We start from the raw sequence: 25,000 nt of genomic DNA on the forward strand, positions 1-25,000 counted from the left end.
GAGAAAGGAAGAGGAGAGGAGGGTGAGGAAGGACAGAAGGGAGGGTGAAGAGGACAGAGGACGAGGAGAAGGGAGGAGGGAAGAAGAAGGAGGCAAGAGGACAGAGGAAGAGGAGAAGGGAGGAAGGAGGTGAAAGGTTTACAGGGGAAGAGATGGGGGAGGGAGAGAGAGAGAGGAAGGAGAGGAGGTGAGAAGAAGTGAAAGAGAGGTGAAGGAACAGCAGAAAGAGAAGAGGAGAAAGGAGGAGGATTGGGAATGCAGGAGGGAGGGCGGGAGAGAGAGAAGGAGGGAAGGAGGAGGGAGGAGGAGGAAGGAGGGAAGGAGACGCAGTAGAGGGAGGACAGGAGAAAGAAGGGAGGAGGAAATAACAATGCCTTATGCCAACTATGCGGGCCACGAACTGTCATAACGCGGTCGCCATATCGCCATGTTGCCAGTCGCCCCCCCCCCTCCATACCATATTACAGGAGGGGGGGAGGGGGAGGGAGGAGGGGAGGGGTTGGAATTACAGCTCTGAGCTTAGCCAAGAAAAGTGGAATGAGGTTTGCTGTTCTATGTTGACTGTAAGCTATGTGGTTACTCCTCATATCACCACCTCCCTCTGCGCCCCCCCCCCTTTCCCAAGCCTCCCTCCTTCCCCCCCCCCCTTTCCCAAGCCTCCCCCTGTCTCCTCTTTCCCTCTCATTTATTTATTCTTACTCTACTTCATACATTTACTTACTATAAATATACAGCTCTCGAAATATTTCTTTAAAGAGTATTTTTTTTTCACCATAGATAAAAATCATATGTTCTCTTTACAATATAAATACCCAAATGAATTCATTATAAACATATGCTTCAAAAGCGAGGGAGATCATATTAGAATTTACCCCCACCCCCCCATCCCCCGCCCAACCCCGGTTACTAATTAAAATAAGGAACGCATTAAGGACGCTCATACATATATAACGATGCAATGACCAAAAATAATTTAAAAAAAACACTAAAATGAATATATCGTTATAAGATAAACAATAAGCAAACAAATAATTAAAACAAACAAAAACAAATAAATAATCCATAATTAAAACAAACAAAAACAAATAAATAATCCACAAGTAAACAAACAAACAAACAAAACAAAGAAATAATCCATACGTAAACAAATAAAAAATAAATAACCCACACGTAAACAACAAAATAAACAAATAAACAAAGATCAAACCACAAAAATAAATAAAACATAAATAAAAAACGAATCCCACATGACACCGTCTCGTGGCACTGGTCCATGGCACTGTCACGAGGTCCAGTAATTACCCCAATGCCAACAGGACGGGAATGCCATGACAGCCTTCTCTTCCGCTCAATTGTTCTGGCCTTGGCTCCTAGGATTGGGAAACTGGGCATATGTGGGTATGTGGGGGTATGTGCTTGTGAGCGGGTATGTGCTTGTGAGCGGGTATGTGGTTGTGTGCGGGTATGTGGTTGTGTGCGGGTATGTGGTTGTGTGCGGGTATGTGGTTGTGTGCGGGTATGTGGTTGTGTGCGGGTATGTGGTTCTGTGTGGGTAGGTTGTGCATGTGGTTCTGTGTGGGCATGTGGTTCTGTGTGGGTATGTGGTTCTGTGTGGGCATGTGGTTCTGTGTGGGTATGTGGTTGTGTGTGGGTATGTGGTGTGTGGGTATGTGGTTGTGTGTGGGTATGTGGTTCTGTGTGGGTATGTGGTTCTGTGTGGGCATGTGGTTCTGTGTGGGCATGTGGGGGTATGTGGTTGTGTGTGGGCATGTGGTTCTGTGTGGGTATGTGGTTCTGTGTGGGCATGTGGTTCTGTGTGGGCATGTGGTTCTGTGTGGGCATGTGCCTATGTGTGGGCATGTGCCTATGTGTGGGCATGTGGTTCTGTGTGGGTATGTTGTGTATGTGGTTCTGTGTGGGCATGTGGTTCTGTGTGGGTATGTTGTGCATGTGGTTATGTGTGGGCATGTGGTTCTGTGTGGGTATGTGGGTATGTGGTTATGTGTGGGCATGTGGTTCTGTGTGGGTATGTGGTTATATGTGGATATGTCGTTATGTGTGGGTGTATGGGTATGCGTAGGTATGTGGCTGTGTGTGGGTATGTGGCTATATTTGGGTATGTCGTTATGTGTGGGTATGTCGTTATGTGTGGGTATGTGGGTGGGTGTGGTAATGTGGTTATGTGTGGGTATATAGTTATGTAGGGGTATGTAGTTGTGTGTCCGTAAGTGTATGTGTTTTGAAGTCAAAATATCTGAAATCTGGATATAAATATTCAAATCCACCAAAAGTCTATTTCAATTCTCCTTCGTGTTAAAGCTTTTCGAGTGACGACTAAGAGGATAAAAAAAAATCCAAAGAGAAAGGAAAAAAGAAGGACGAGTGTTAAACAAAGAAAATAAAGAGATAAAGAAAAGGGAATCCGATAACCTTCATTAGGCCTACATCCGGGACACCGACCCACGCCGCACGGAACTTCTAGAACCTTCTCGAACTTCGTAGAAAGATCGAGAAGTCCCCGTACCCCTTCCTCCCCCCCTCCCCTCTCGTCGAAAAAAGGCGGGAGAGAACCAAGACGCCCATCCCAAAGAGCCGAAAACACGCCCACCCACCCGCAGACGCCCGCCCACGCCCACAGAGATGCCCGGAGTCCTCGAGGTGCCCGACCTGGGCGAGAAGCGGGCCTCCTTCTGCGACCGAGAGAGACTTCTGGGACTCGAGAAGAAGTTTTACACCGTGAGTACCCGCGACGGGGTCTTCTGAGGCGTGCTGTAGTCTTTGAGAATTAAAAAAAGAAATTTTAGGCGTAGTGCAGCCTTAGAGAATAAAAAAAAAATATACGTTGTGGGTAGCGTAGTCATACTTTGAGAATAAATAAAAAAAAAAGGCAGAGTACAGCCTTTGTGAATAATAATGAAAAAAAAAAATATGAGGCGTAGTGCAGCCTTTGAGAGAATATATATATATATATATATATATATATATATATATATATATATATATATATATATATATATACATATATATATATATATATATATATATATATATTGTGGTGTAGCGTAGTCTTATTCTTTGAGAATTCAAAAAAATTATCAGGCGTAGTGTAGCCTTTGAGAATAAAAAAAATATATAGCGTGGCGTAGCTTAGTTTTATTCTTTAAGAATAAAAAAAAACACCCGTAGTCTAGTTCTTTGAGAAAAAAAAATGTAGTCTGGTCTAGTTATATATAGCGCGTGGGATTAAACCCTCCAATAAAATTAATTAATTTGTACTTAGAAACAGATGTACTTATTATGTACTTATTAGTACATAATATATAATATATAATATAAGTATATGTACTAATTAGATGAAAGACTGAGTTCTCTGCGGTGTGTAATTATTCTTAAACGATGTAGTATTAAAAATCGGAAAAATAAAAGTAATCATTGTTTAGTCATAAAAAATAATTTAATGTTTGTTTGAGATTTCGAGAGCGCGAATAACTAGAAAAATAATTACGAAAACGAGGTTAATTGAAAATCGTGGAGATCAATTAACAATTTTCGGGCGGTATTAATTACATACTCTCCCCGCCAATGCCAATCAAATTAATTAAGAAAATTCTACCAACGTCGTATACCAACAAAGACATTCTAAGACGTAGAGTAATTAAAATAATAATAATAATAATAATAATAATAATAATAATAATAATAAATAAATAAAATAATAATAATAATAATAATAATAATAATAATAATAATAATAATAAATAAATAAATAAAATAATAATAATAATAATAATCATCATCATAATAATAATAATAACAATAATAATAATAATAAATAAATAAAATAATAATAATAATAATAATAATAATAATAATAAGTCAAAAGAAAGACACGTAATGCATCACAAACATATAAAAATATGAAGAACAAAGACAAAACAAAAAAAAAATCACAAACCCTTCAGAACTCAAGGTCCGTGGAAGACGCAAATAAAAAAATGGGAAGGAGAGAGGGAGAGAAAAAAATAAAACAAATGTATAAATCTCTTTGCAATTATCCAGGAAGCGAAGCGCGATGAAGCGTGGCTGTGCGAATACGAATAGGGAGGTGGGGGAAGGAGGGAGGAGGAATTGGAGGCGAAGAGAGGAAGAAGAGAAGGGGGAGGGGGAACTGGAGAGCGAAGAGGGAAGAAGAGAAGGGGGGAGAGGGGGTGAGGGATGGAGGAATTGGTCAGGCGAAGAGGGGAAGAAGAGAAGGTGGAGAGGGGGAGGGATGGATGAATTGGAGGCGAAGAGGGGAAGAAGAAGAGAAGGGGGGGGAAGGAAGGGAAGGGAGGGAGGAGTTGGAGGCAAAGAGGAAAGAAGAAGAGATGAGGAAGGTAGGTGAGGAGAAGGACGGAGGAATTTGGAGTAGGGCGAAGAGGGGAAGAAGAGAAGCGGGGGAGGAGGAAGGGAGGGAGGAGTTGGAGGCGAAGGGGAGAAGAGATGGGGAAGGTGGGGAAGTGGGAAGGGCAAGAAGAAAAGGGGAGTGGAGGAGGGGAAGGAGAGGGAAGAGATGTAAAATGCTGAAAAGTAAAAGAGGAAAGCAGAAAAGGAGGAGAAGAAAGAGAAAGCGGTCGTGGGAGGGGAAGAGAGAGAGAGAGGCGGAAAGACAAAGCCAAAGACAAGATCAGGAGATAGAGAGAAAAAAAGGGAAATGGCAGAAAAGAAAGCAAGAAAGGACAAAAGAAAACGAAAAAAAATCGAGAAAACCAACGAAACACACACACACAAAAAAAAAATAGCACACACAACCCCCCCCCCTCACACACCACCCTCCCTCCTTCCCCCACCCCCCTCCCTTCCAATCCCCAATCCCCAGTCTCTCAGCAATCATCATCAAGCGAAATTAGAGCAGAGGGTCCAATCAACCTCCCCCCCCCCACCACCACCACCACAGGATTACGTTGATGGTTCCATGGTTCCCCTTCCTACGGCGGCACAGAGAGAGAGAGCAGAGAGAGAGAGAAAGAGAGAGAGAGAGAGAGGGAGAGAGAGAGAGAGAGAGAGAGAGAGAGAGAGAGAGAGAGAGAGAGAGAGAGAGGGGGGGGGGGGGGGGCTGGCGACTTGGCCAGACTCTCTTTTAAAAGAACGAGAAAAGAGAGAGAAAGAGAAAAAAAGAGAGAGGGAGGTGATAGACAGACTGACAAAAAGAAAGGGAACAACCAACTAGAGTGACAAAAAAAAGAAGAAAGGGAATAACCAACTAGAATAAAAAAAAAGGGAATAACCAACTAGAATAAAAAAAGAGGACACCGAACAGATAAACAAAGAGACGAAAACCACCGCCTCCACAACACGTAAAAAAAATTAAAAAAAAATAAAAAAAAATAAAAAAATACGCCACCACGCCATCCCAGACACATGAAGAGCGAACTGCGCAAGATGTCGTCGAGGGTTTTCCTTGGCCTCCTTCGGGTGGGAGGGGGGGGGAGGGGGGAGGGAGGGAGAGGGAGGGGAAGGAAGGCGGGAGGGAGGGAGAGGGCAGGGAGAGGAGGGAGGGAAGGAGGGAAGGCAGGGAGGGAAGGTAGGGAAGGTAGGGAGGGGAAGGAAGGGTAGGGAGAGGAGAGGGAGGAGAGAGGGCAGGTGAGGGAAGGGAGGGAGGAGGGGGAGAGGGAGGGAAGGAAGGTAGGAGGAGGGAGGGAAGGAAAGGGGAGGGAGGAAGGTAGGGAGAGAGGGAGGGGAAGGAAGGTAGGGAGGGAGGGAAGGAAGGTGGTAGGGAGAGAGGGAGGGAGGGGGGGGGGAGGGGAGGGAGGAGGGAGGGGAGGGGGAGGGAGGTAGGGAGAGAGAGGGAAGGGAGGAAGGGAGATGGAGCGATGATAAGGAAGAAGGAAGGCAATGAACCCAAGAGAGAGGGAAAGAGAGGGAGATAAGAGAAATGGAAAAAAACGGAGGAAGGAAGAGAGATAAGGAATAAAGGGAAGGGCAAGAGAGAAACGGTGTAAAAAATGCGACCTGAGGAAAAGTTCAAGGAAGTTACAGAAGCCACATCCTGATAACTTCCAAAGGAGGAGGAGGAGAAGGGGAGGGAAGAGGGGGAGGGGAAGGGGGAAGGGGAGGAAGTGGAAGTGGGGAAGGGGGAAGGGGGAAGGGGAAGGGGAAGGGGGAAGGAGGAAAGGGAGGAGAGGGGAGAGGGGAAGGGGAGAGGGGAGGGAGGAGGGGAGAAGGGGGAAGGAAGTGGAAGTGGGAAGGGGAAATGGTTGTAGGGGGGGGGGGAGGGGAGAGGGAGAAGGGGGAAGAGGGAAGGGGAGGGAGGGAGAAACGGGAGGGGGAGGATTGCAGAAACAGAATGAATGTGACGAAATATGAACTGAGGAAGATGGAGACACAGATGAACAAGGAATACGGAAAACGGAAGAATGAGGGAAGGTTTTAATGAGTGACTAAGTGAGTAAAACCTATTTATGCGCTAAAAACAGAAATGTGATTTTTTTTTAAATTTTTTAAAATTGTGACAAAACAAACAAGACCGAATAAAGTGCGTGCGTCGGGTGTGGGAGAGAGAGAGAGAGACGAGAGAGAGAGAGAGAGAGAGAGAGAGAGAGAGAGAGAGAGAGAGAGAGAGAGAGAGAGAGAGAGAGAGAGAGAGAGAGAGAGAGAGAGAGAGAGAGAAAGACAGAGAGAGTGAAGGAGAGAGAGCGAAAAAGAGCGAGAGAGTGAGAGAGAGACCAAGAGAGAGAGAGAGAGAGAGAGAGAGAGAGAGAGAGAGAGAGAGAGAGAGAGAGAGAGAGAGAGAGAGAGAGAGAGAGAGACAGAGAGAGAGAGAGAGAGAGAGAGAGAGAGAGAGAGAGAGAGAGAGAGAGAGAGAGAGAGAGAGAGAGAGAGAGAGAGAGAGAGACAAAGAGAGAGAGAGAGGAAGATGATACCTGGCGACTTGGCCAGATCTCTGTACATGTCATCTCGGTTGCCATCACATGAGGTGAGGGCGAGAGGGTGGGGAGAGGAGGGGAGAGGAGGGGAGAGGGGGGGAGAATAGGAAGATGGGGAGAAGGGCGATAGAGAGGGTAAAGAAAGGAAGGCAGAGGGAGAAAGAAAAAGAGAGGTTGAGGAGAGGGGGGGTTAAAGAAAAAGAAGATGGACAGAGGGAGGATAAAGGGGGGGGAGAGAGGGTAATAAGAAAAGAAAGGGAGAGGGAGAAAGAGAAAGGAGGTTGGGGAGAGGGAGGGTGTTAAAGAAAAGAAGATGGAGAGAGGGAGGATAAAGGGGAAGAGAGAGGAGGGAAAGAGAGAAAAGGGGAGGAAAGAAGAGACATGGGGAGGAGAAGAGAAGAGAAGAGAAAAGAGGAGAGGGGAGGGAAAGGAAACCAAAAGAGATGAAGAGAGGGGGAGGGACAGGACGGAGCGAGGGAGGGAGGAGAAATGACATCACACAGCGGGCGTCCTGCCAATGCATTTCTTTGTTAATTACGTCATAAAAGAAGATGATGAATAGCAGGTTGACGGATAAATGACACGGCTAGAAATACGTAATATAAGCGTATATAAAAATGAATAACAGTGGGAATAGGAAGAAAAAACGGATTTGAAAGAGGGACACAAAGATGAGACGCGAACATCGGAGAGCGAAAGGGGGAGAAAATGAGGGGAGAGAAGAATTTAGAAAAAGCGCAAAAGATCAAGATGAAAGAGCGAGGGAAGAGAGGGAGAGGAAATAATAGAAGAAATCACGGACAGGGGAGGTTGGAGGACGGTGAACAAAAGAGCAACGGAAGGATATGGCGCCTCTCTCTCTCTCTCCCTCTCTTTATCTCTCTCTCTTTATTTCTTCATCTCTCTCTCTCTCTCTATCTCCTCCTTTTTCTCTTTCTCATTCTTATTTTCATATTTCTTTTTCCTTTTTTCTTCTGTCTGTCCATCTGTCTATCTCTCTCTCGTTGCACTTTTTTCTCTTATTTCTCATCACCCGATATCACTTCTTCTCTCCCTCCCCCTTCCGCTCTTCCTCATTTCTCATTTCCACCCTTTCTCTCCTCCTTCTCTCTCTCTCTTCCCTCCTTCTCAGCCCCCATGGCAACTGTCATGCCCTTGTAACGTTGCGAAACCTCTTGCAAAATCATCGCCTTCAATCTCTCTCTCTCTTCTGGTGTTTCTTATTCTCCTTCTTAATTCCTTCAGCAATATATGTTGTTGTTTTTTCAACAATTGTAATTCATCATATAATTAGGTCTTCCCATTCTCTTGACTCTTTCTTTCCCTTCCTTCTCCTCCTTTTCTTGCGCTTTCTTTGCTAGTTCTCTTTTGCTTTTCTATTTTCCGATCCCTTTTTCCTTCTCCTTTTCTTCGATTTTCCTTCCTTCGTTTTCTTCTTCCTCTCCTTCCCGTCCCCTTTATGCACCTCTATCCCCTTCTCCGTCTCCTTCTCTTTCTCCTTCCCTTTTCCTTCATCCATCTCTCTTTTTTTCGCCTTTCCATTCTTTTCCTTCCCCTTTCCTTACTCCCTATTTTCCTATTTTCATTTCCCTTCTCCTTCCTCTTCCTCTTCCCCCCCTTCTACTTTCTACCTCTCCTCCCTTCTTCTGCCTCTCTCTCTCTTTCTATTTCTCAAATCTTTCCCTTTTCCTTCCCCCTATCTCCTCCTCCTTCCTCCTTTCCTCCCTTCCTCCTTCATCTCTTCCTCTTCTCTTGTCCTCTCTCCTCTTCTCTATTCGTCCCTGCGTCCTCCTCCTTCTCTTCTTCTTCTTCATCCCTCCCTTCTCTTCTTCTTCTTCTTTTCTTCTTCTTCTTCTTCTTCTTTCTTCTTCTTCCTTCTCTCCTCCTCCCTCCTCCTCCTCCTCCTCCTCCTTCCTCCTCCTCCTCCTCACTCCCTCCTCCTCCCTCCTCCTCACCCCTCCTCCTCCTCCTCCTCTCCCCTCCCCTCCTCCCCCCCCCTTCCACCTCCACCTCCTCCTCCCCTCCTCTCCCTCCTCCACCTCCTCCTCCTCCTCCTCCCCTCCACCTCCTCCCCTCCTCCTCTTCCTCCCCTCCTCCTCCTCCTCCTCCCCTCCTCCCCTCCTCACTCCACTCCCCTCCCCTCCCTCCCTCCTCCTCCTCCCCTCCTCCTCCCCCTCCTCTTCCTCTTCCTCCTCCTCCTCCCTTCTCTTCCTTCTCTTCCTCCTCCTCCTCCTCCTCCTCCCCTCCACCTCCTCCTCCTCCACCTCCTCCTCCTCCACCCTCCTCCCTCTTCCTCCTCTTCACCTCCTCCCCTCCCTCTCTCCTCCTCCTCCTCCCCTCCACCTCCTCCTCCACCTCCTCCTCCACCTCCTCCTCCTCTTCCTCCTCTTCCTCCTCCTCCTCCTCCTCCTCCTCCATTATCCCCATTCCCCGTTCGCTCCATCTCTATCGCCATTATCTCTGATGTAACGACCTCCGTGAGAAACAGATAACGCGCCGAAGACCCTGAAAATGGCAGGGAGGATGATAAACAAGGGAGGAATGAAATAGGATAACGGTGTGTGGAAGAGAGGAAGGAGGAGGAAGGAAGGAGGAGGAAATAGAAAGGGTGGGGGAGGGAGATGTGGAGGGAGGGAGAGAGAGGGAGGGATAGGGAAAGGAGAGAGAGGGAGAAAGAGAGAGATTGGTGAAGAAGGAGGGAGATGGAAAGGGGGGTGGGGGTGTGGGAAAGGAGGGGTTGAAGAGAGGGAGGAATGTAAACAAACAAGGGAGGAGTGAAGAAAGAGAGCAGAAAGGAAGGGAAGGACAAAAAGAGAGGGAGAAGGAGAAAAGGTGTGTGAGACAAAGAGAGAGACAGAGACAGAGAGAGAGAGAGAGAGAGAGAGACAGAGAGAGAGAGAGAGAGAGAGAGAGAGAGAGAGAGAAAGAGAAAGAGAAAGAGAAAGAGAGATGAGGCAAAAAAATAGGAATAATGAGCAAAATTCTATGCACACAACGCAGCTTCAAGGAATAAAAAACTTGAAAATGTAAATAAACGTGACAAACTTGAAATAAAGTAATAGAAACAAGGAAATGGGAAGAGAAAATTAAATGAAAAATAAGGATAAGAGAGGGAGAGGGAGAGCGGGAGGAGGAGGAGGAGGAGGAGGAGGTGGAAGAAAGAGGAAAAGAGAAGGAAAAAGGAAGGAAGAAGAGGAAGGAAGGAAGGAAGGAGGAAGAAGGGAAGAAGGAGGAAGGAAGGAAAGAAAGGAAAAAAGGAGGAGGAGAGGAGGAGGGCGAGAGGAAGACGAAAAGGGAGAGGGGAAGAGAGGAGAAAAGTGAGTAGAAGGGAGAGGGATAAAAGGAAGGAGAAGGAGAAGGAAATAAAGCGAACGATAGAGAAAGAACATGTGGGCATATAAAGGAAGAAAGAAGAAGGGGATAAAAGAGTAGTTGAAGGGGAGAAGGAGGAGAATGAGAGAGGAGAAATGCGAGAATGAGGAGTGAAGAAAATGAAGAGAATGAGAGAAAGGAGAAATACGAGAATGAGGAGTAAGGGAAATATAGAGAATGAGAACGAACGAATGAGGAGTGAGGAAAATGAAGAGAATAAAATGAACAAGAGAGAGGAGAAATACGAGAATCAGAAATGAGAAAAAACTGAAGTGAATGAGGAGTGAGGAAAATGAAGAGAATGAGAGAGAGGAGAAATACGAGAATCAGAAATGAGAAAAAACTGAAGTGAATGAGGAGTGAGGAAAATTAAGAGAATGAGAGAGAGGAGAAATACGAGAATTAGAAATGAGAAAAACTGAAGTGAATGAGGAGTGAGGAAAATGAAGAGAACGAGAGAGAGGAGAAATACGAGAATTAGAAATGAGAAAAAAATGAAGTGAATGAGGAGTGAGGAAAATGAAAAGAATGAGAAGACCAAGGGGGGGGGGAGGGGGAGGTCGAGCGCGCCGAGGGAATAACGGCCGCCCGCGCAGCAGTACCTGAAGGCAGCTGTCGTGTCGTAAGGGCTCCTGGCTCGCTGCCAACGCGACATACACGACTCATCGGGGTTCTTGATAAGCATCGTTTTGTTGTGTCGTATCTTTCCAATTTTATCGCCGAAACTACGCATGCGTTGATTGTACGAAACGATAGTGAATACGTATTTTTTTTTTTTTTTTTTTTTTTTGGGGGGGGGCTGTGTTCTTATACAAGGAAGGGCGGTTTTGGGGTTTAAAAAAATAAGGAAGTCCGAACTAGGAGTGGTATTGACGAGGAGGAAAGTTTTGCAAAGGAAGTCAGCTTTATTGCTGTGATTTATAAGATGCTTTCGATTTAATTACAAGTGACCTGCAGATGGTCCATGCATTTCTCATCTCGCGGTATCTCGCAACGCAGTATTTGAATGGTTGCCAAATGCACAATAATAATCTTCATCAACATTATCTTTTGCGCTACGTCATTTCACATTATCGCATAAATAATCTCTAAGTTGCTGTGGTGAATTATAAGACAGTCCCTGCGATTGTGTGGAACCTAAGCATCCCCTTCGTAAATTTATAATAACCCTTTACAAGATCTAAAAACAAAACGCTACAAGTGACCGTTATTTTTTTTCAAATAGTAAATCAAGACACAATCAACAAAGCTTTCTTCACGAGGTACGGAAGCGCGAATGGAGTTACGTTAATCATACATAATCATACATAAATATCCCCTTAAGACGAAGAGGTGCCGCGCGGACAACAGAAAACGGCGAGCGCGGCAAAAAAACGGAAAGAAAACGGACATGCGCGTCGGTGTTCCCACGAGACGTCGCGAACAAGTGCGTAATTGCCACGCTCATTAAGGAGAGAGAAAGAGAGAAAAACACGTTCATTCACTGAAATCTTGCGTCACGTGATTTCTACGTGGGTGTGAAATGCTCCCTGAAGCACGCACAGAGAGATACACATACAATGTACACAGAGAAAAAATGCAATACACGCAGAAACAGACGTACGTACACATACATATATACAACAGACAGACAAAGAAATCCATTGCATGACTACCCCCTCACCCCCCCCTCGCCATCACTTTTAACACTTTCGAAATCTGAAGCATAACATTCAATGGTCCGAAAAGTCACGTGACCAAAGCAGAACGTGACAGAATGCGGGAAAAACGTTAAGAGTGCAAAAAGAGAAAGAGGGATTTCGTGCATGCTTGCGTAGGAATCTTTATGAATGGAAAAAAAAAAACACTACCGTGTTGATACTGTGGAGAAAAAAAAAACACAATGCACAAACTAGATATGCATTGTGCATTGTTTGTTTGTTTCTCTACCAGGAATCTTTATACACGTTATCCCTACTACTTTTCCTTTCATCATAATATTTATTGAAGTCATCTTATCATTTGTCATTAGCATTTCTATCATTATTAATAATTTATCGGTTTCATCAGCAGCACCATTGTCAATATCATTATCATTCTCATCATCAATTGCATCATTATCAACATCATTACCATTTACATAATCTAAAACGTCATTATTCATATCAAAACCTTTACGACTTCTATCACCAACAATAATTTCATCATTTACACCACCAATACCATCGTTAATACCAATACCACCAACACCTCACCTTCTACAATATCCTTTCCCTAGCACCATGGGCGTGAGGGGAGAGAGGGTGGGCGTGAGGGGAGAGAGGGTGGGCGGATATGACATGCGGGCGTGAATCGGACCCTTAACCCTTTTATAAGATACTTGCCATCTCCCCCCGCCCCCCTCACCCCCCATCCCCATTCATCCTTCTAAACCCTACATCCTGCAAATCATAGGATGGTCCGAAGTCACGCTGAGGTGCATTTATGTAACGTGGGTTTTTGTGTTTGTTTGTTTTCTTGTATTGTTTTCTCTGTTTCCTTGTGGTTTGTTTTGTTTTGTTTTCTTGTTCCTTTTTTGTTTTGTTTTCTTGTTCCTTTTTTGTTTTCCTTGTTCCTTTTTCGTTTGTTTTCTTGTTCCTTTTTTGTTTTTCTTGTTTCTTTTTGTGTTTGCTTGTTTCTTTTTTACTTGTTTTCTTGTCCCTTTTTGTCTGTTTTCTTGTTTCTTTTTTGTTTGTTTTCTTATTCCTTTTTGTCCGTTTCTGTTCTCTTAATGCCTCTCTGATTGCTTTAGTTCTGCTTCTTGTTCCTTCTTTGTTTGTTTTCTTATTCTTTTTTGTCTGTTTTTGTTCTCTGATTGCGTTAGTTCTGCGAAAGTATTAAAGGTTCTTAGCTTCCATGTTTCTCACTGTTCTCAAGTTTTGGATTTTTTTCCATCTCAAAATCGAAACTATCAAGCATGTAATTCGCAATATTAAGTCGTATGAGGAGACGGAAAATAAGGCGAATTAAACAGCGCGAAATGAACATAAACCAATAAGAGGAGGAGGAGAAGAAGGAGAAGGAGAAGGAGAAGGAGAAGGAGAAGGAGAAGGAGAAGGAGAAGGAGGAGGAGGAGGAGGAGAAGGAGAAGGAGAAGGAGAAGGAGAAGGAGAAGGAGAAGGAGAAGGAGAAGGAGAAGGAGAAGGAGAAGGAGAAGGAGAAGGAGAAGGAGAAGGAGAAGGAGAAGAAGAAGAAGGAGAAGGAGAAGGAGAAGGAGAAGGAGAAGAAGAAGAAGAAGAAGAAGAAGAAGAAGAAGAAGAAGAAGAAGAAGAAGAAGAAGAAAAAAAATTATGACCCTAAACGAGAGGTCAGGATCATGCAACACGCAACATTATGCATGAAAGTACTTTCCTTCCTCCTTAATGCATGATGGAGTAAGACCACCACCCCCTCCCCCCTCCCCCTTTTCCTCTCCTCCTCCTTCTTCCCTCGCCTCCCACCCTCTCACTCTCTACTCTCCGCTACCTTCTTCCCCATCCCTCCCTTTCCCTACTCCCTCTTCCCTCTCCACTCCCACTCCATCTTCTCTCTCCACTCCCCATCCCCCTCCCTCTCTTCCCTCTTCCCACTCCTTCCCTTTCCCTACCACCTCTCCCTCCTCTCCCTCTTCATTCTTTCCCTCCTCCTCCTCCTCCTCCTCTCCTTCCACTCTCCCTTTCTCTTCCACCTCCTCTAGCTTCCCCTCTCCTCCCTCTTCCTTCCCTCCTCCCACTCTCCACTCCGTCATGCTGAGCACATCCACTCCCCTGACCATGAAAAACGCCATGCATATAACCCTTTCATGTACCCCCCTCCCCCTCCCCTCCTCCCTGCCCCCCTCACCCCCGTTATATCTCTACGTGGAGTTGGTGGACTTTAGTTGCTCGCTCGTCATCGATTTGCCGTTTCTTTCTTCCTTTTTTTCTCCTTTTCTTCTCCTTTTATTCCTGTTCCTGTTCTTTATCATCATCATCTTCTTCTTCTTCTTCTTCTTCTTCTTCTTCTTCTTCTTCTTCTTCTTCTTCTTCTTCTTCTTCTTCTTCTTCTTCTTCCTCCTCCTCCTCCTCCTTCTTCTTCTCCCTTCCTCCTCCCTTTTCTCTATCTCATTCTTCTTCGTCTTCTCTTTTCATTTCGTCACCTAACATACCCAGTCACCCTCTTAGAGCAAGAACCTTCATAGATGAATCTGATATTAAAATATTATCATTATCATTATCATTATTATTCATCCTCCTCCTGCTCAGTCCTTATTTTTCTTCCTTCTTCATCTCCTCTTACTTCTTTTCTTCCTCCTTTTCTTTTTCTCTTCCCTTATCTTTTTTTCTGTTCCTCCGCCTCCTCTTTCTTAAATCCTACTTTCCCTCTCCCTCTTTCTCTCATTTCTTCTTCTCCCTCCTTCTACTTTCCTTCTATCTCCTTTTTTTTTCTTTCTCTTCCCCCTTCTCTTCATTTACCCTTCTTCCTCCTCCTTCCTCTCCTTCCACTTCGTCCCCTGGACAATGTCCTCTTTGCCAGCCGGCCTTACTCCTCCCCTCCCCCCTCCCACCAACCCTAAGAGAGAACCCAACCCCACCCACTCTCCACCTCCCTCTACCCAGCCCCCTCCCACCCCTCCTCCCTCTCCACTCCAGTCAGCTCTTTGTAAGCAGCAAAGGTCTCCCCATTAACTTCCCTCCTTCTCACTTTTCCCTTCTCTCTTTTCTCCTTCCCCTCTTTACTTTCCTCTCCCTCTCCTCCCTCCGTATATTCTTACCTCGGTTTACCTTCCTACCTACCAACTTGACGTAAGCCAATCCTCAGCCCCCCATTCCCCTCCCTACCCCCCTCCTCTCCCTTCCCTACCCCTACCCTAGTACCCTCCTCACCCCCCTTCTACCCCTCCCTCTTCATACCCCACCTCCTCCCCTTCCTACCTCTACCCTAGTACCCTCCTCACCACCTCCTACCCTTCCCTCCCTTGCCCTTCTCACCACCTCCTACCCTCCCCCCCACCCCCCCCTTCCCCCTTCACCCTCCTCCCTCCTACCCCCTCCACCCGTCCTTACCCCGTACTACCCCCCACTACTGCACTTACACCCCCCCCCCCCCCTCCAAGGCAGCGAGGCATGCAGTGTAGCCTTCGAGAGACACAAAGAAAAAAATGAGGGGACGGCAGGGGGTGTCCTTAGAGGTGGGGCTGGTTGTTGTTGTTGTTGTTGTTGTTGTTGTTGTTGTTGTTGTTGTTGTTGTTGTTGTTGGTGGTGGTGGTGGTGGTGGTGGTGGTGGTGGTATGTGACTGAAATTGTTTAGTCACGAGAATATTTTTTTCTGAATATGGAAAATAAAGATCTCCACAGACCTGTTTCTCTTGTCTCTCTTTTTCTCCCTCTCCCTCGCTTTTTCTTCCTCAACCTCCTTCTTCTCCCTCTCTCTCTCTCTCTCTCTCACCCCCTCCCTCCCTCGCATCCTTCTCTCCTCAAATTCTCTCTCTCTCCCTGCCCATCCCCCTACCCCGCTCTCTCTTTCTCTCCCTCCTTCCCCCTCACTCGCTCTCTCCCCCTCCCTTCCATGCCCCCCTTCTCTGCTCTCTCCTCCCTCCCCCCTCCCTCTCTCCCTCTCTCTCTCCTTCCTCCCCCCCTCACTCGCTCTCTCTCCAGCAGGACACAGCGAAGCCGACGCGCATAACGAGGTCAGGTCTGTCACTTGAGTCATCTCTCTCTCCCTCTCCCTCTCTCTCTCTCCGCATCCTACTCCTTTCCTTTCCTTTCGTTCTTCTCTCTTTCCTTCTTCCTTCTCGTTATTTTCTACACCATTTTTATTCTACTCATATACTTCCTCTTTTGTTTTCTCCGTCTCTCGCTCCCTCCCTCTCTTCCTTATCATTATTTTTTCTACTGCTTCTTCAACATCATCTCCCTCCTCCTCTTCCTCTCTATCTTTTTTCTTTATCTTAGCCGTCTTCTTCTCCTCCTCGTCCCCACATTCCTCCTCCTCCTTCGTCTTAGTCTCCTTCTTCTCCTCCTCCTCTCCATCTTTCTCGCTTTTCCTCCTTCTCCATCTTCGTCTTCTTCTTCTCCTCTTCCTCCCCCTCCTTCGCCTTAGACTCTTTCTCCTCCTCCTCTCCATCTTTCTCACTTTTCCTCCTTCTCCATCTTCGTCTTCTTCTCCTCCTCTTCCTCCTCCCCGCATTCCTCTTCCCCAATCGTGCGTGTCTATTTCTGGCCTTAGGACTTCCCGCCGTGACCTCATGACCCGCGCCCCAATAACCTGACTCAGGCTGGGTCGTGAACTAGTACAATTTTCATGACTCGCTGTGTTTCTTGTCTCCTATCTTCTCTCTCTAATTTTCTCTTTGTCATTGTCATTGCCTTTGTCTTTGTCTTTCTCTCTCTATCCTTCTCTTTGTCTTTGCTTTCTCTCTCTCTCTCTCTCTCTCTCTCTCTCTCTCTCTCTCTCTCTCTCTCTCTCTCTCTCTCTCTCTCTCTCTCTCTCTCTCTCTCTCTCTCTCTCTCTCTCTGAACCGTCTTTATTGGACCGTCTCGTTATCTGCATCATCTTCTTCCCCCAATAGCAATTCCCCCCCTCCCACCCTTTACTCCCTCCCTTTACCATCATTATCATTCCCCTTTATCTCTACCCTTCCTACCCCCTCCCTCCCCCGTTCTTCCCCTCCACGTTTATCTCCACCCTTCCTCCTCCCACACCATTCTCTCCACCCTTACCCTCTCTCTTCTACCATTATCTCTTTCCACACACACACCCATCACACAAACACCATTCTTTCCACCCTTCTCCCTCTCCTTTTCCGTCTTTCTCTCCTTCCTCCTCCCCTCCCCCATCATTCTCTCCATGCATCTCCCCCCTTCCATCTTTCTCTCTTTCTCTCCATCCTTCCCCCCTCTTCCCCCCCTCTCCGGTCTTCCCCACAAGTATGACAACGCAACTGCCGAAAGCCGGACAGGAACCGCCTCTTTCCCCAACACCCCTCTGATCCCCCCCTCACCCCCTCCTCCGCACAAAAATAAAACTTTCTTTAATTTCGCGCCAAATTTCCCCATCCCCCCCTAAAAAAAACTTGAAATTTGAGTGCCTTTCGCTTATACGCATTCTCCGTTTTTTTCTTTTCCTTTTTCTTTATATTTCAACGTGTATCTTAATTCGTACATATTCCGATCTAAGGAGATATATATATATTTTCACCCCCCGCCCCCCCCAAAAAAAAAACTTGAAATCTGAGTGCCTTTTCCTTATACGTATTCTCTCTTTATCTTTTTTTTATTTCAACTTGTATCTTAATTCGCACATATTTCGAACAAAGGAGATATAGCATTTTCTTGGCCCAAGCGATCGGGATTTTCGGCTGGAACGCATCGGCGAATCGCGGGAGATTTAAAGGGATTTGGCGGATGTTTTTCTCCAGAAGAAGGAGGAGGTGGAGGAGGAGGAAAAGAAAAGAGGAGGGAGGAGAATATGTGGGTGGAGGAAAAGAAAAGAGGAGGGAGGAAAATATGAGGGTGGAGGAAGACGGAGAACGAAGAGAAAGAGAAGATGAAGTAGGAGGAGGAAGAAAAAGAAGAGAAAGAAGGAGGAGGTGGAGGAGGAGGAAAATAAAAGAGGGGGGAAGAAAATATGAGAGTGGAGGAAGACATGAAGGAGAAGAAGAGGAGAGGTAAAGAGAAGATGAAGAGGAAGTAGGAGGAGGAAGAGAATGAAGAGGAAGAGGCAGGTGGAGATGGGAAAAAAGGAGGAGGGAGGAAAATATGAAAGTGGAGGAAGACGGAGAAGGAAAAGAAAAAGAAGAAGAAGCAGGAGGAGGAAGAGAGAAGAAGAGCAAGAAACAGAAGAAAGAGGAAGAGAAAGAAGTAGAAGCAGCAGGAGGATGAAAAGAAAGAGGAAGAAGCTGGAGGAGGAAGAGAAAAAGATGAAGGAGGAGCTGGGGAAGAGGAAGAGAAAAAGAAGAAGATGTGGGAAGAGGAAGAGAAGAAGAAAGAGAATGATAAAGAGGATTGGACTGAGAAGGCGAAAGAGGAGGGATAGGAGAAGAAAATAACAAGAAAACGGGTTTGTATCCTTTGAAACTGTATCCTGCGCCAGGGAACGAAAATGTCAGGACCATATTTTTTTTCTCTTTTTTGTTGTTGTTGTTGTTGTTGTTTTAGCAAGTCACACCCGACGGAGATCAGCTTGTCCCCTCCTTCCTTAATCAATCACTGCAGAGAAATAATCAACCTATTCATGGATGTTTAACGCTTCTTAGATCACCTCACCTAACCTTCTACCACAAAAAAAAAGAAAAAAAAAAGAAAAAAAAAATTAAGGCGATGTGCAGGGAATATGACGATTAACATTTACATTTACATTTACATTTACGCGCGAAGCAAATCAAAACCCGACTTGCATTTTCTTTTTCTTTTTTTACACTGCCATGTCTCGCTTTGTCTCACAGCGGGATCTGGTAGCCTTTGGGTGGGTAGGTGGGGGGATGGGGTAGTCCGCCTCCCCTTGTGATAGCCCCCCCCCCTCCCCCGATGTCTCTATCCCCTCTCATCATCATGTCCTACCTTCCTATGCGATGACCCACCTCCCTTCTCCCTTTCTCTATCTCTCTCTCTCTCTATCCCTTTCTAATTCTCTCTCTCCCTTTCTCTCTCTCTCTCTCTCTCTCTCTCTCTCTCTCTCTCTCTCTCTCTCTCTCTCTCTCTCTCTCTCTCTCTCTCCTTCCCTCCCCTTGCATTTCTAGTAGATGAATCCCATCCTTCCCTAATTACATCCTTGATGCCCCCCCTCTCTCCCTCCCTCCCCCCATTCCCTCTCTCCTCCTACCTCTCCAGAGAAAGCCCACCTCCCCAAACCATCCCCTCCTCCTCACCTCCTACCTTCCTAGAGACTCTCCCTCTTTCCCCCCTCCCCTTATCTGTTACCTTGAAGATGCCCCACCCTCCACTCCCCTCCCCTCCCCTCCCTTCTACTCATTACCCGACGGGGGGTACTGCTACTTCCGCGACGAATCTCGAGGCCGGAGGAGGAGGAGGAAGGGAGGAAGGAGAGGAAGGAGGAAGGAGGGAAGGGAGGGAGGACGAAGAGAGAGGGAAGAAGAGGGAAGGAGGGGAAGAAAAAGAGGAAAGGAAGGAGGAAGGGAGGAAGGAAAGAAAAAGAGGGGAAAGGAGGGGGAGGGGGAGAGGGGAGGAGAAAGACGGAGGGGGAAGGAGGAAGGAAGGGAAGGAAGGAGGAGGAGAGAGGGGAAAGAGGAGGCAGGAAGAGGGGAGGAAAGAGGAGGAGGAGGAGGGAGGAAGAGGAAGGAAAAGAGAGGAAGAAGGAGGAGGAAGGGGGACAAGGAAGGAGGAGGAGGAGGAGGAAGGGGGAGGAAAAGGAGCAGGAGGAAAGGGGACAGAGGAGAGGAAGGAGGAGGAAGGAAGGGGGAGGAAGGAAAGAAGGAAGGGAGGAGGAAGGGGAGGAAGAGGAAGAGGAGGAAGAGGGACGAAGAAGAAGGAGGAGGGAGGGAGGAAAGAGGGGAGAGACAGAAGGAGGAGGAGGGAGGAAAGAAGGAGGAAGGGGAGGAAGGAAGGAAGGAAGGAAGGGAGGAAAGGAAGGGAAGGAAGGAAGGAAGGGAGGAGGAAGGAAGGAGGAAGGAGGAAGGAAGAAATAAGACGACGACATTTAAGCTGAAGAAAAAGAAATAAAATGAGAAGAAAGAGAAGAGAAAGGGCAGCGATAGAAAGAACAAGGGAGAGGGTCGAGGGATATCCCAAGGCTGTAGAAAATACCGAAATAAAAGAAAAGAAAACGACACAAACAAACAAACAAATGATAATAAGAGAAAGAAGAGCAAGAAAGAGGAGGAGAGGTACGGAGGTTGTAAAAGACCGAAATAAAAGAAAAAAAACAAAACAAAAAAAACAGACAAAGATAAGATAAGAAAATGAAAAGAAAGAAAGAAAGGAGAAGAGACCCCAAGACAAAAAAAGACCGAAAGAAAACAAAAAACACACACACAAAAAAAGACCAACCAACCAAAACAAGAAGAAATCGAAAAAGAAACAAGAAGGAGAAGAAGAGGAGGAGGCGAAGGCTACCCCAAGGGTACAAAAGGACCATTACAGACCGCCCGTCCTTCAGTAGAGTCCGTGCAGGCCATACGGCATACACCCTCTCGCCCTCTCTCTTCCCCGTCCAAACAGCTGATGCCTTGTTTACTACAGCTGTTCCCCCACGTGATGCGACTCTTACCTCACTCGCAGGGAAGACTGCGAGATCAAACACTGGTTTCATGTTGTTGAATCCAGTTAGTTAAATCCCGTAGGGTGGTTTGCTTAGGATTTTTTGTATTTTTAATTCTCGTTTTTTTTATATTCATGTCTTTATTTATATAATTTTGTTTATTTTATTCTTTTAATTTTATCTTTATTCTTTTAATTTCTATGCTTTATTTTAATTCTTATCCTTTCCATCGTCTCGAGAATCTGCGTTTTTCTTTTTTATTATTATTATTTCTTTTTGCCGTATATGCCTCAATCTGTCTATCTATCTGTCTATTGCTCGGAATAGCAGTGCCTGGAGAGCGAGATGCGTCTTGAAAGGTCAGGCACCATGCACTGAGGCCTCTCTTTCTCTCTTTCTCCCCCCCCCTCTCTCTCTCTCTCTCTCTCTCTCTCTCTCTCTCTCTCTCTCTCTCTCTCTCTCTCTCTCTCTCTCTCTCTCTCTCTCTCTCTCTCTCTCTCTCTCTTCATCTCAATCTTTATCTTTATCGATCTCTATCTCCCTCTCTCTCTGCATCCATCTCTATTTCATTTTCTCTTTCTCTCCTCTCTTCCCCCCACGCCTTCTACTCCTCTCCACCTCCCTCCTCCTACTCCTACTCTCCCTCCTCCTACTCCTACTCTCCCTCCCTCTCCCTCTGTCTAATCTACCTGTCTGCCCTTCCTATTTACCCTCCATTACTAGACCTCCCTCCCTCCCTCCCTCTCTCCCTCCCTCTCCCCTCTCCCTTCTCCCCCCCCTGTTTCCACAACTTCCCTCCGTGTCACTCTCCCTGTGACTCCTCCTCCCTCGAGTGCCACGGCTTTGGCACTTGTAAAATAACACGGTGCCGATTGCCCTGGGGAGGGAGTCAGAGGAGGGAGGGAGCTGGGAGAAGAAAAGGGAGGGAGGGTGGAAGGGAGAGAGGGAGAGACACGGAGATGGTGAGGAAGGGAGGGAGGGAGGGAGAGAGGGAGAGACAGGGAGATGGTGAGGAAGGGAGGGAGGGAGGGAGGGAGGGAGGGAGGGAGAGAGAGAGAGAGAGAGAGAGAGAGAGAGAGAGAGAGAGAGATAAAGGGAGAGGGAGAGACAGAGAGAGCGAGAGAAAGAGAGAAAGAGAAAGAGAAAGAAAAAGCGAAAGAGAAAGAAAAAGAGATAGATAGATAAATAGATAGAGAGAGAGAGAGAGAGAGAGAGAGAGAGAGGAGAGAGAGAGAGAGAGAGAGAGACAAAGACAGACAGACAGACAGAAAAAAAAACAGACAGAGAGACAGACAAACATACAGAAATACTGAGAAAAAAAGAAGACAAAAGAAATGAAGCGCGTCACCCCCCACTCCCACCCCACACCACCCCACCCCACCGACAGCTAACAGTAGCAGCGCGAGTGATAAGTATGGCAAGGGGAGAGAGGGAGACAGGGGGAGGAGGAGGAGAGAAGGAGGAAGGAGGGAAGAGGGGGAAAAGAAGAGAAGGAGGGAGAGGGAGAAGGGGTGAGGAGGAGGGGAAGGAGAGAGGGGGGGATGAGGGAGAGGGGGAGAGGGAGGGAGAGGAGAAGAAAGGAAGAAAGGGAGGGGGGTGAAGGGGAGGAGGGAGAAGGGGAGGAGACGAGGAAGAGGAGAGTGGTGGAGGAAGGGGGAGGAAGGGGAGGAGGGGGAGAAGGGGAGGGCATGGCAGGGGGGCAGGGGTGTCCCCCAGCCCCGCGCCAGCACACCCCGCCGATATAAATAGACCCCAACAAGTACCAAGTTCCGCCTAATCCCTCCTCCTCCTCATGCCCTCTACCCCCATCCCATCCCCCCTCTTTCCCCAACACCACCCTCCCCATCCACACCCCTTCCCCTCTCTCTCTGAATTCTCCACCTCCTCAATTCTTTATACCACACCCACCCAATCCTCCTTCCCCCTCCACTGTCCCTTCCCTCCCTCCCTCCCTCTCCCCCTCTCCCTCAATTCTACCACCCTATTCTTCCCCCCCCTCTTCCTCCCTCCTCCTCCCTCCCTCCCTTCCTCCCTCTCTCCTTCACCTCCCTCATCCCACCCCCTTTCCCCACCCCACCCTCCCCCACTTCTTCCCTTCCTCGTCTGGCTCTCTTCCGCCCATTCTGGCAAGAGTGTCTGCGACCGGCGGATGGCAACACTGGCCGCCGGTGAGAAAGAAAAACAAAAGAAGCGCGATGATAACGGGGAAGAAGAAGAAGAACACATGCGTAAAGCATCCATTTAAACGAACAAAAAAAAAAAAAAAACTCAAACAAGCACTCAAAAAAAAAAAAAAAAAAAAAACAATCAAAACACAAATAAACAAACAAACATATATACAGGCACATGTCTACGGACCCTCACACACACACACACATACATACACACACTCACACACATACACACACATACACACACACTCACACACACACCCGTAATCACACCCACCCACACACACACAAACACCTACACAGACCCCCCTCCCCCCACATACACAGACACCCCCACAGACCCCCCTCCCCCACATACACAGACATCCCCACAGACCCCACCTCCCCCCACATACACAGACACTCCCTCTCCCCCACAGACACAGACACCCCCACAGAAGACCCCCCCCTCCCCCACATACACAGACACCCCCACAGACCCTCCCTCCCCCCACAGACACAGACCCCCCCTATCACGAACAAACGGCAATAATCGAACAAGAATACGAACTGCACACTGTCATGCAACGGTACAAATTTCGTCACCCGTTGCTATCGCGTCAGGCCTGTTCGCTTAAATCAGCTGTTACAATGCACTGCCAGCGTCGATAAGTTATCTCTACCGGCTGCAACATGCATACACACGCACGGGCACATGTACACAGGCACATATGCTTACGTACAGGCACCTATTGTACATATAAACAAACATATATATATAGGCATATAAATATACACATAAATACAGATATACATACGTATACGCACACGTACAAACGTACACAAATAAGCAAGCGTGAGAGAGAGAGAGAGAGAGAGAGAGAGAGAGAGAGAGAGAGAGAGAAGAGAGAGAGAGAGAGGGAGAGAGAGAGAGAGAGAGAGAGAGAGAGAGAGAGAGAGAGAGAGAGAGAGAGATAGAGAGAGGGGGGGGGGGGAGAGGGAGAGAGAGGGAGAGAGGGAGAGAGAGAGAGAGAGAGAGAGAGAGAGAGAGAGAGAGAGAGAGAGAGAGAGAGAGAGAGAGAGAGAGAGAGAGAGAGAGAGAGAGAGAGAGAGAGAGAGAGAGAGAGAGAGAGAAAGAAGCTGAATTTGAACGTCATCCATGGAAAGGGAAAGCCACATTATTCGTGACTTCACACTTGACCCCCCTCAAGGAAACACAGGCGCAAACACAGCGAAACAGAGTAAGAGAGGGGGAGGAGAGAAGGGGAGGCAGAGAAAGGAATGATGAAGGATGGAAGGAAGGAAGGTTGATAGTAAGTAAGTAAGTAAGTAAGTAAGTAAGTAAGTAAGTAAGTAAGTAAGGAAGGAAGGAAGTAAGTAAGGAAGTAAGTATGTAAGTAAGTAAGTAAGTAAGTAAGTAAGTAAGTAAGTAAGTAAGTAAGTGAGTAAGTAAGTAAGGAAGGAAGAAAGAAAGAAAGAAAGGAAGGGAGACGAAAAGGAAGGAGAGGAGAGGAGAAGAGAGAGAGAGACAAAGACACACAAGGACAAAAAACAGAGAATGAACGTCCCCAATGACTGCTTGCTCTCTGTGCGTTCAAGCGTGGGTGGGTGGGAGGGAGGGAAGGAGGGTGGGGGAGGGAGGGGGAGAGAGTGCGAGAGGGTGGAGAATGTGGGGGGGAAAACAGGGGAAACAGGGGAAACAGAGGGGGAGAGGGAGCGAGAGTGCGAGAGGGAGGAGAATGAGGGGAGAAGGAGAGGGAGAATGAGGGGAAAAAGAGGGAGAGAAAGAGAGGGAGAGGGAAGGGGAAGGGGAGAGGGAGAGAGGGAGGGAGGCCCAACTCGTGCATGTATGACCCATTTAATAAGTGATTATGTACACGAGGGTCAGAGGGGTCCTGCTATTATAATTATCAGAGCGAGGGTGGTTTGTGGGGAGTGGGGTGTAGAGGTGGTGGTGGGGTTAGGGAGAGGATGGGGGGAGAAGGGAGGAAGGAGGGAGGGAGGAGGAGAAGGAGGAGGTGGATGAGGAGGGGGAGGAGGAGAAGGAAAAGGTGGTGGGGGAGGAAGAAGAGGAAAAGGAGGAGGAGATGAAGGATGGTAAGGGAGAAAGGGTGGAGGAGAAAAGAGAGGAGTAGAGGGATGAGAGTACAAGGAAGAGAGAGAGAGAGAGGTAATTCCTGAAAAATTCGGTAAGAGGAAAATTTCCACTCTCCATCACATAGTCCATAATAATAAGAAAAAAAATCTCATAGAAAACACTCTTTAAAATAAATTCCTACCTCTGTTGAAATCCATTCTTTACAAAATCTAAATAATAATAATAATAATAAGAAGAAGAAGAAGAAGAAGAAGAAGTTACAAGTCTTGCACTGCATAACA

The 25,000-nt window shown here is 46.9% G+C and overlaps 2 protein-coding genes across 9 annotated transcripts in view; one reads left to right on the top strand and one right to left on the bottom strand.

The window, feature by feature from the left end:
* LOC113803269 (Zinc transporter Zip99C) overlaps positions 1-25,000 on the bottom strand; it is an 83,420-nt gene that overhangs the window by 50,334 nt on the left and 8,086 nt on the right. The gene's annotated exons all lie outside the window — the stretch shown is intronic.
* FipoQ (F-box/LRR-repeat protein FipoQ) overlaps positions 1-25,000 on the top strand; it is a 150,220-nt gene that overhangs the window by 36,293 nt on the left and 88,927 nt on the right. Inside the window, exon 1 of one of the 4 annotated variants that reach the window (XM_070138690.1) lies at positions 2,589-2,736. The exons of the other annotated variants lie outside the window; for them this stretch is intronic. Within the exon in view, the coding sequence (XP_069994791.1) occupies positions 2,641-2,736 (96 nt within the window). The 5' untranslated portion in view covers positions 2,589-2,640. Of the gene's footprint in view, positions 1-2,588; positions 2,737-25,000 lie in introns of those variants that run through there. 4 annotated transcript variants of the gene reach the window in all.

The sequence above is a fragment of the Penaeus vannamei genome, chromosome 24, assembly GCF_042767895.1.
Source record: "Penaeus vannamei isolate JL-2024 chromosome 24, ASM4276789v1, whole genome shotgun sequence".
NCBI classification, from domain to species: domain Eukaryota; kingdom Metazoa; phylum Arthropoda; class Malacostraca; order Decapoda; family Penaeidae; genus Penaeus; species Penaeus vannamei.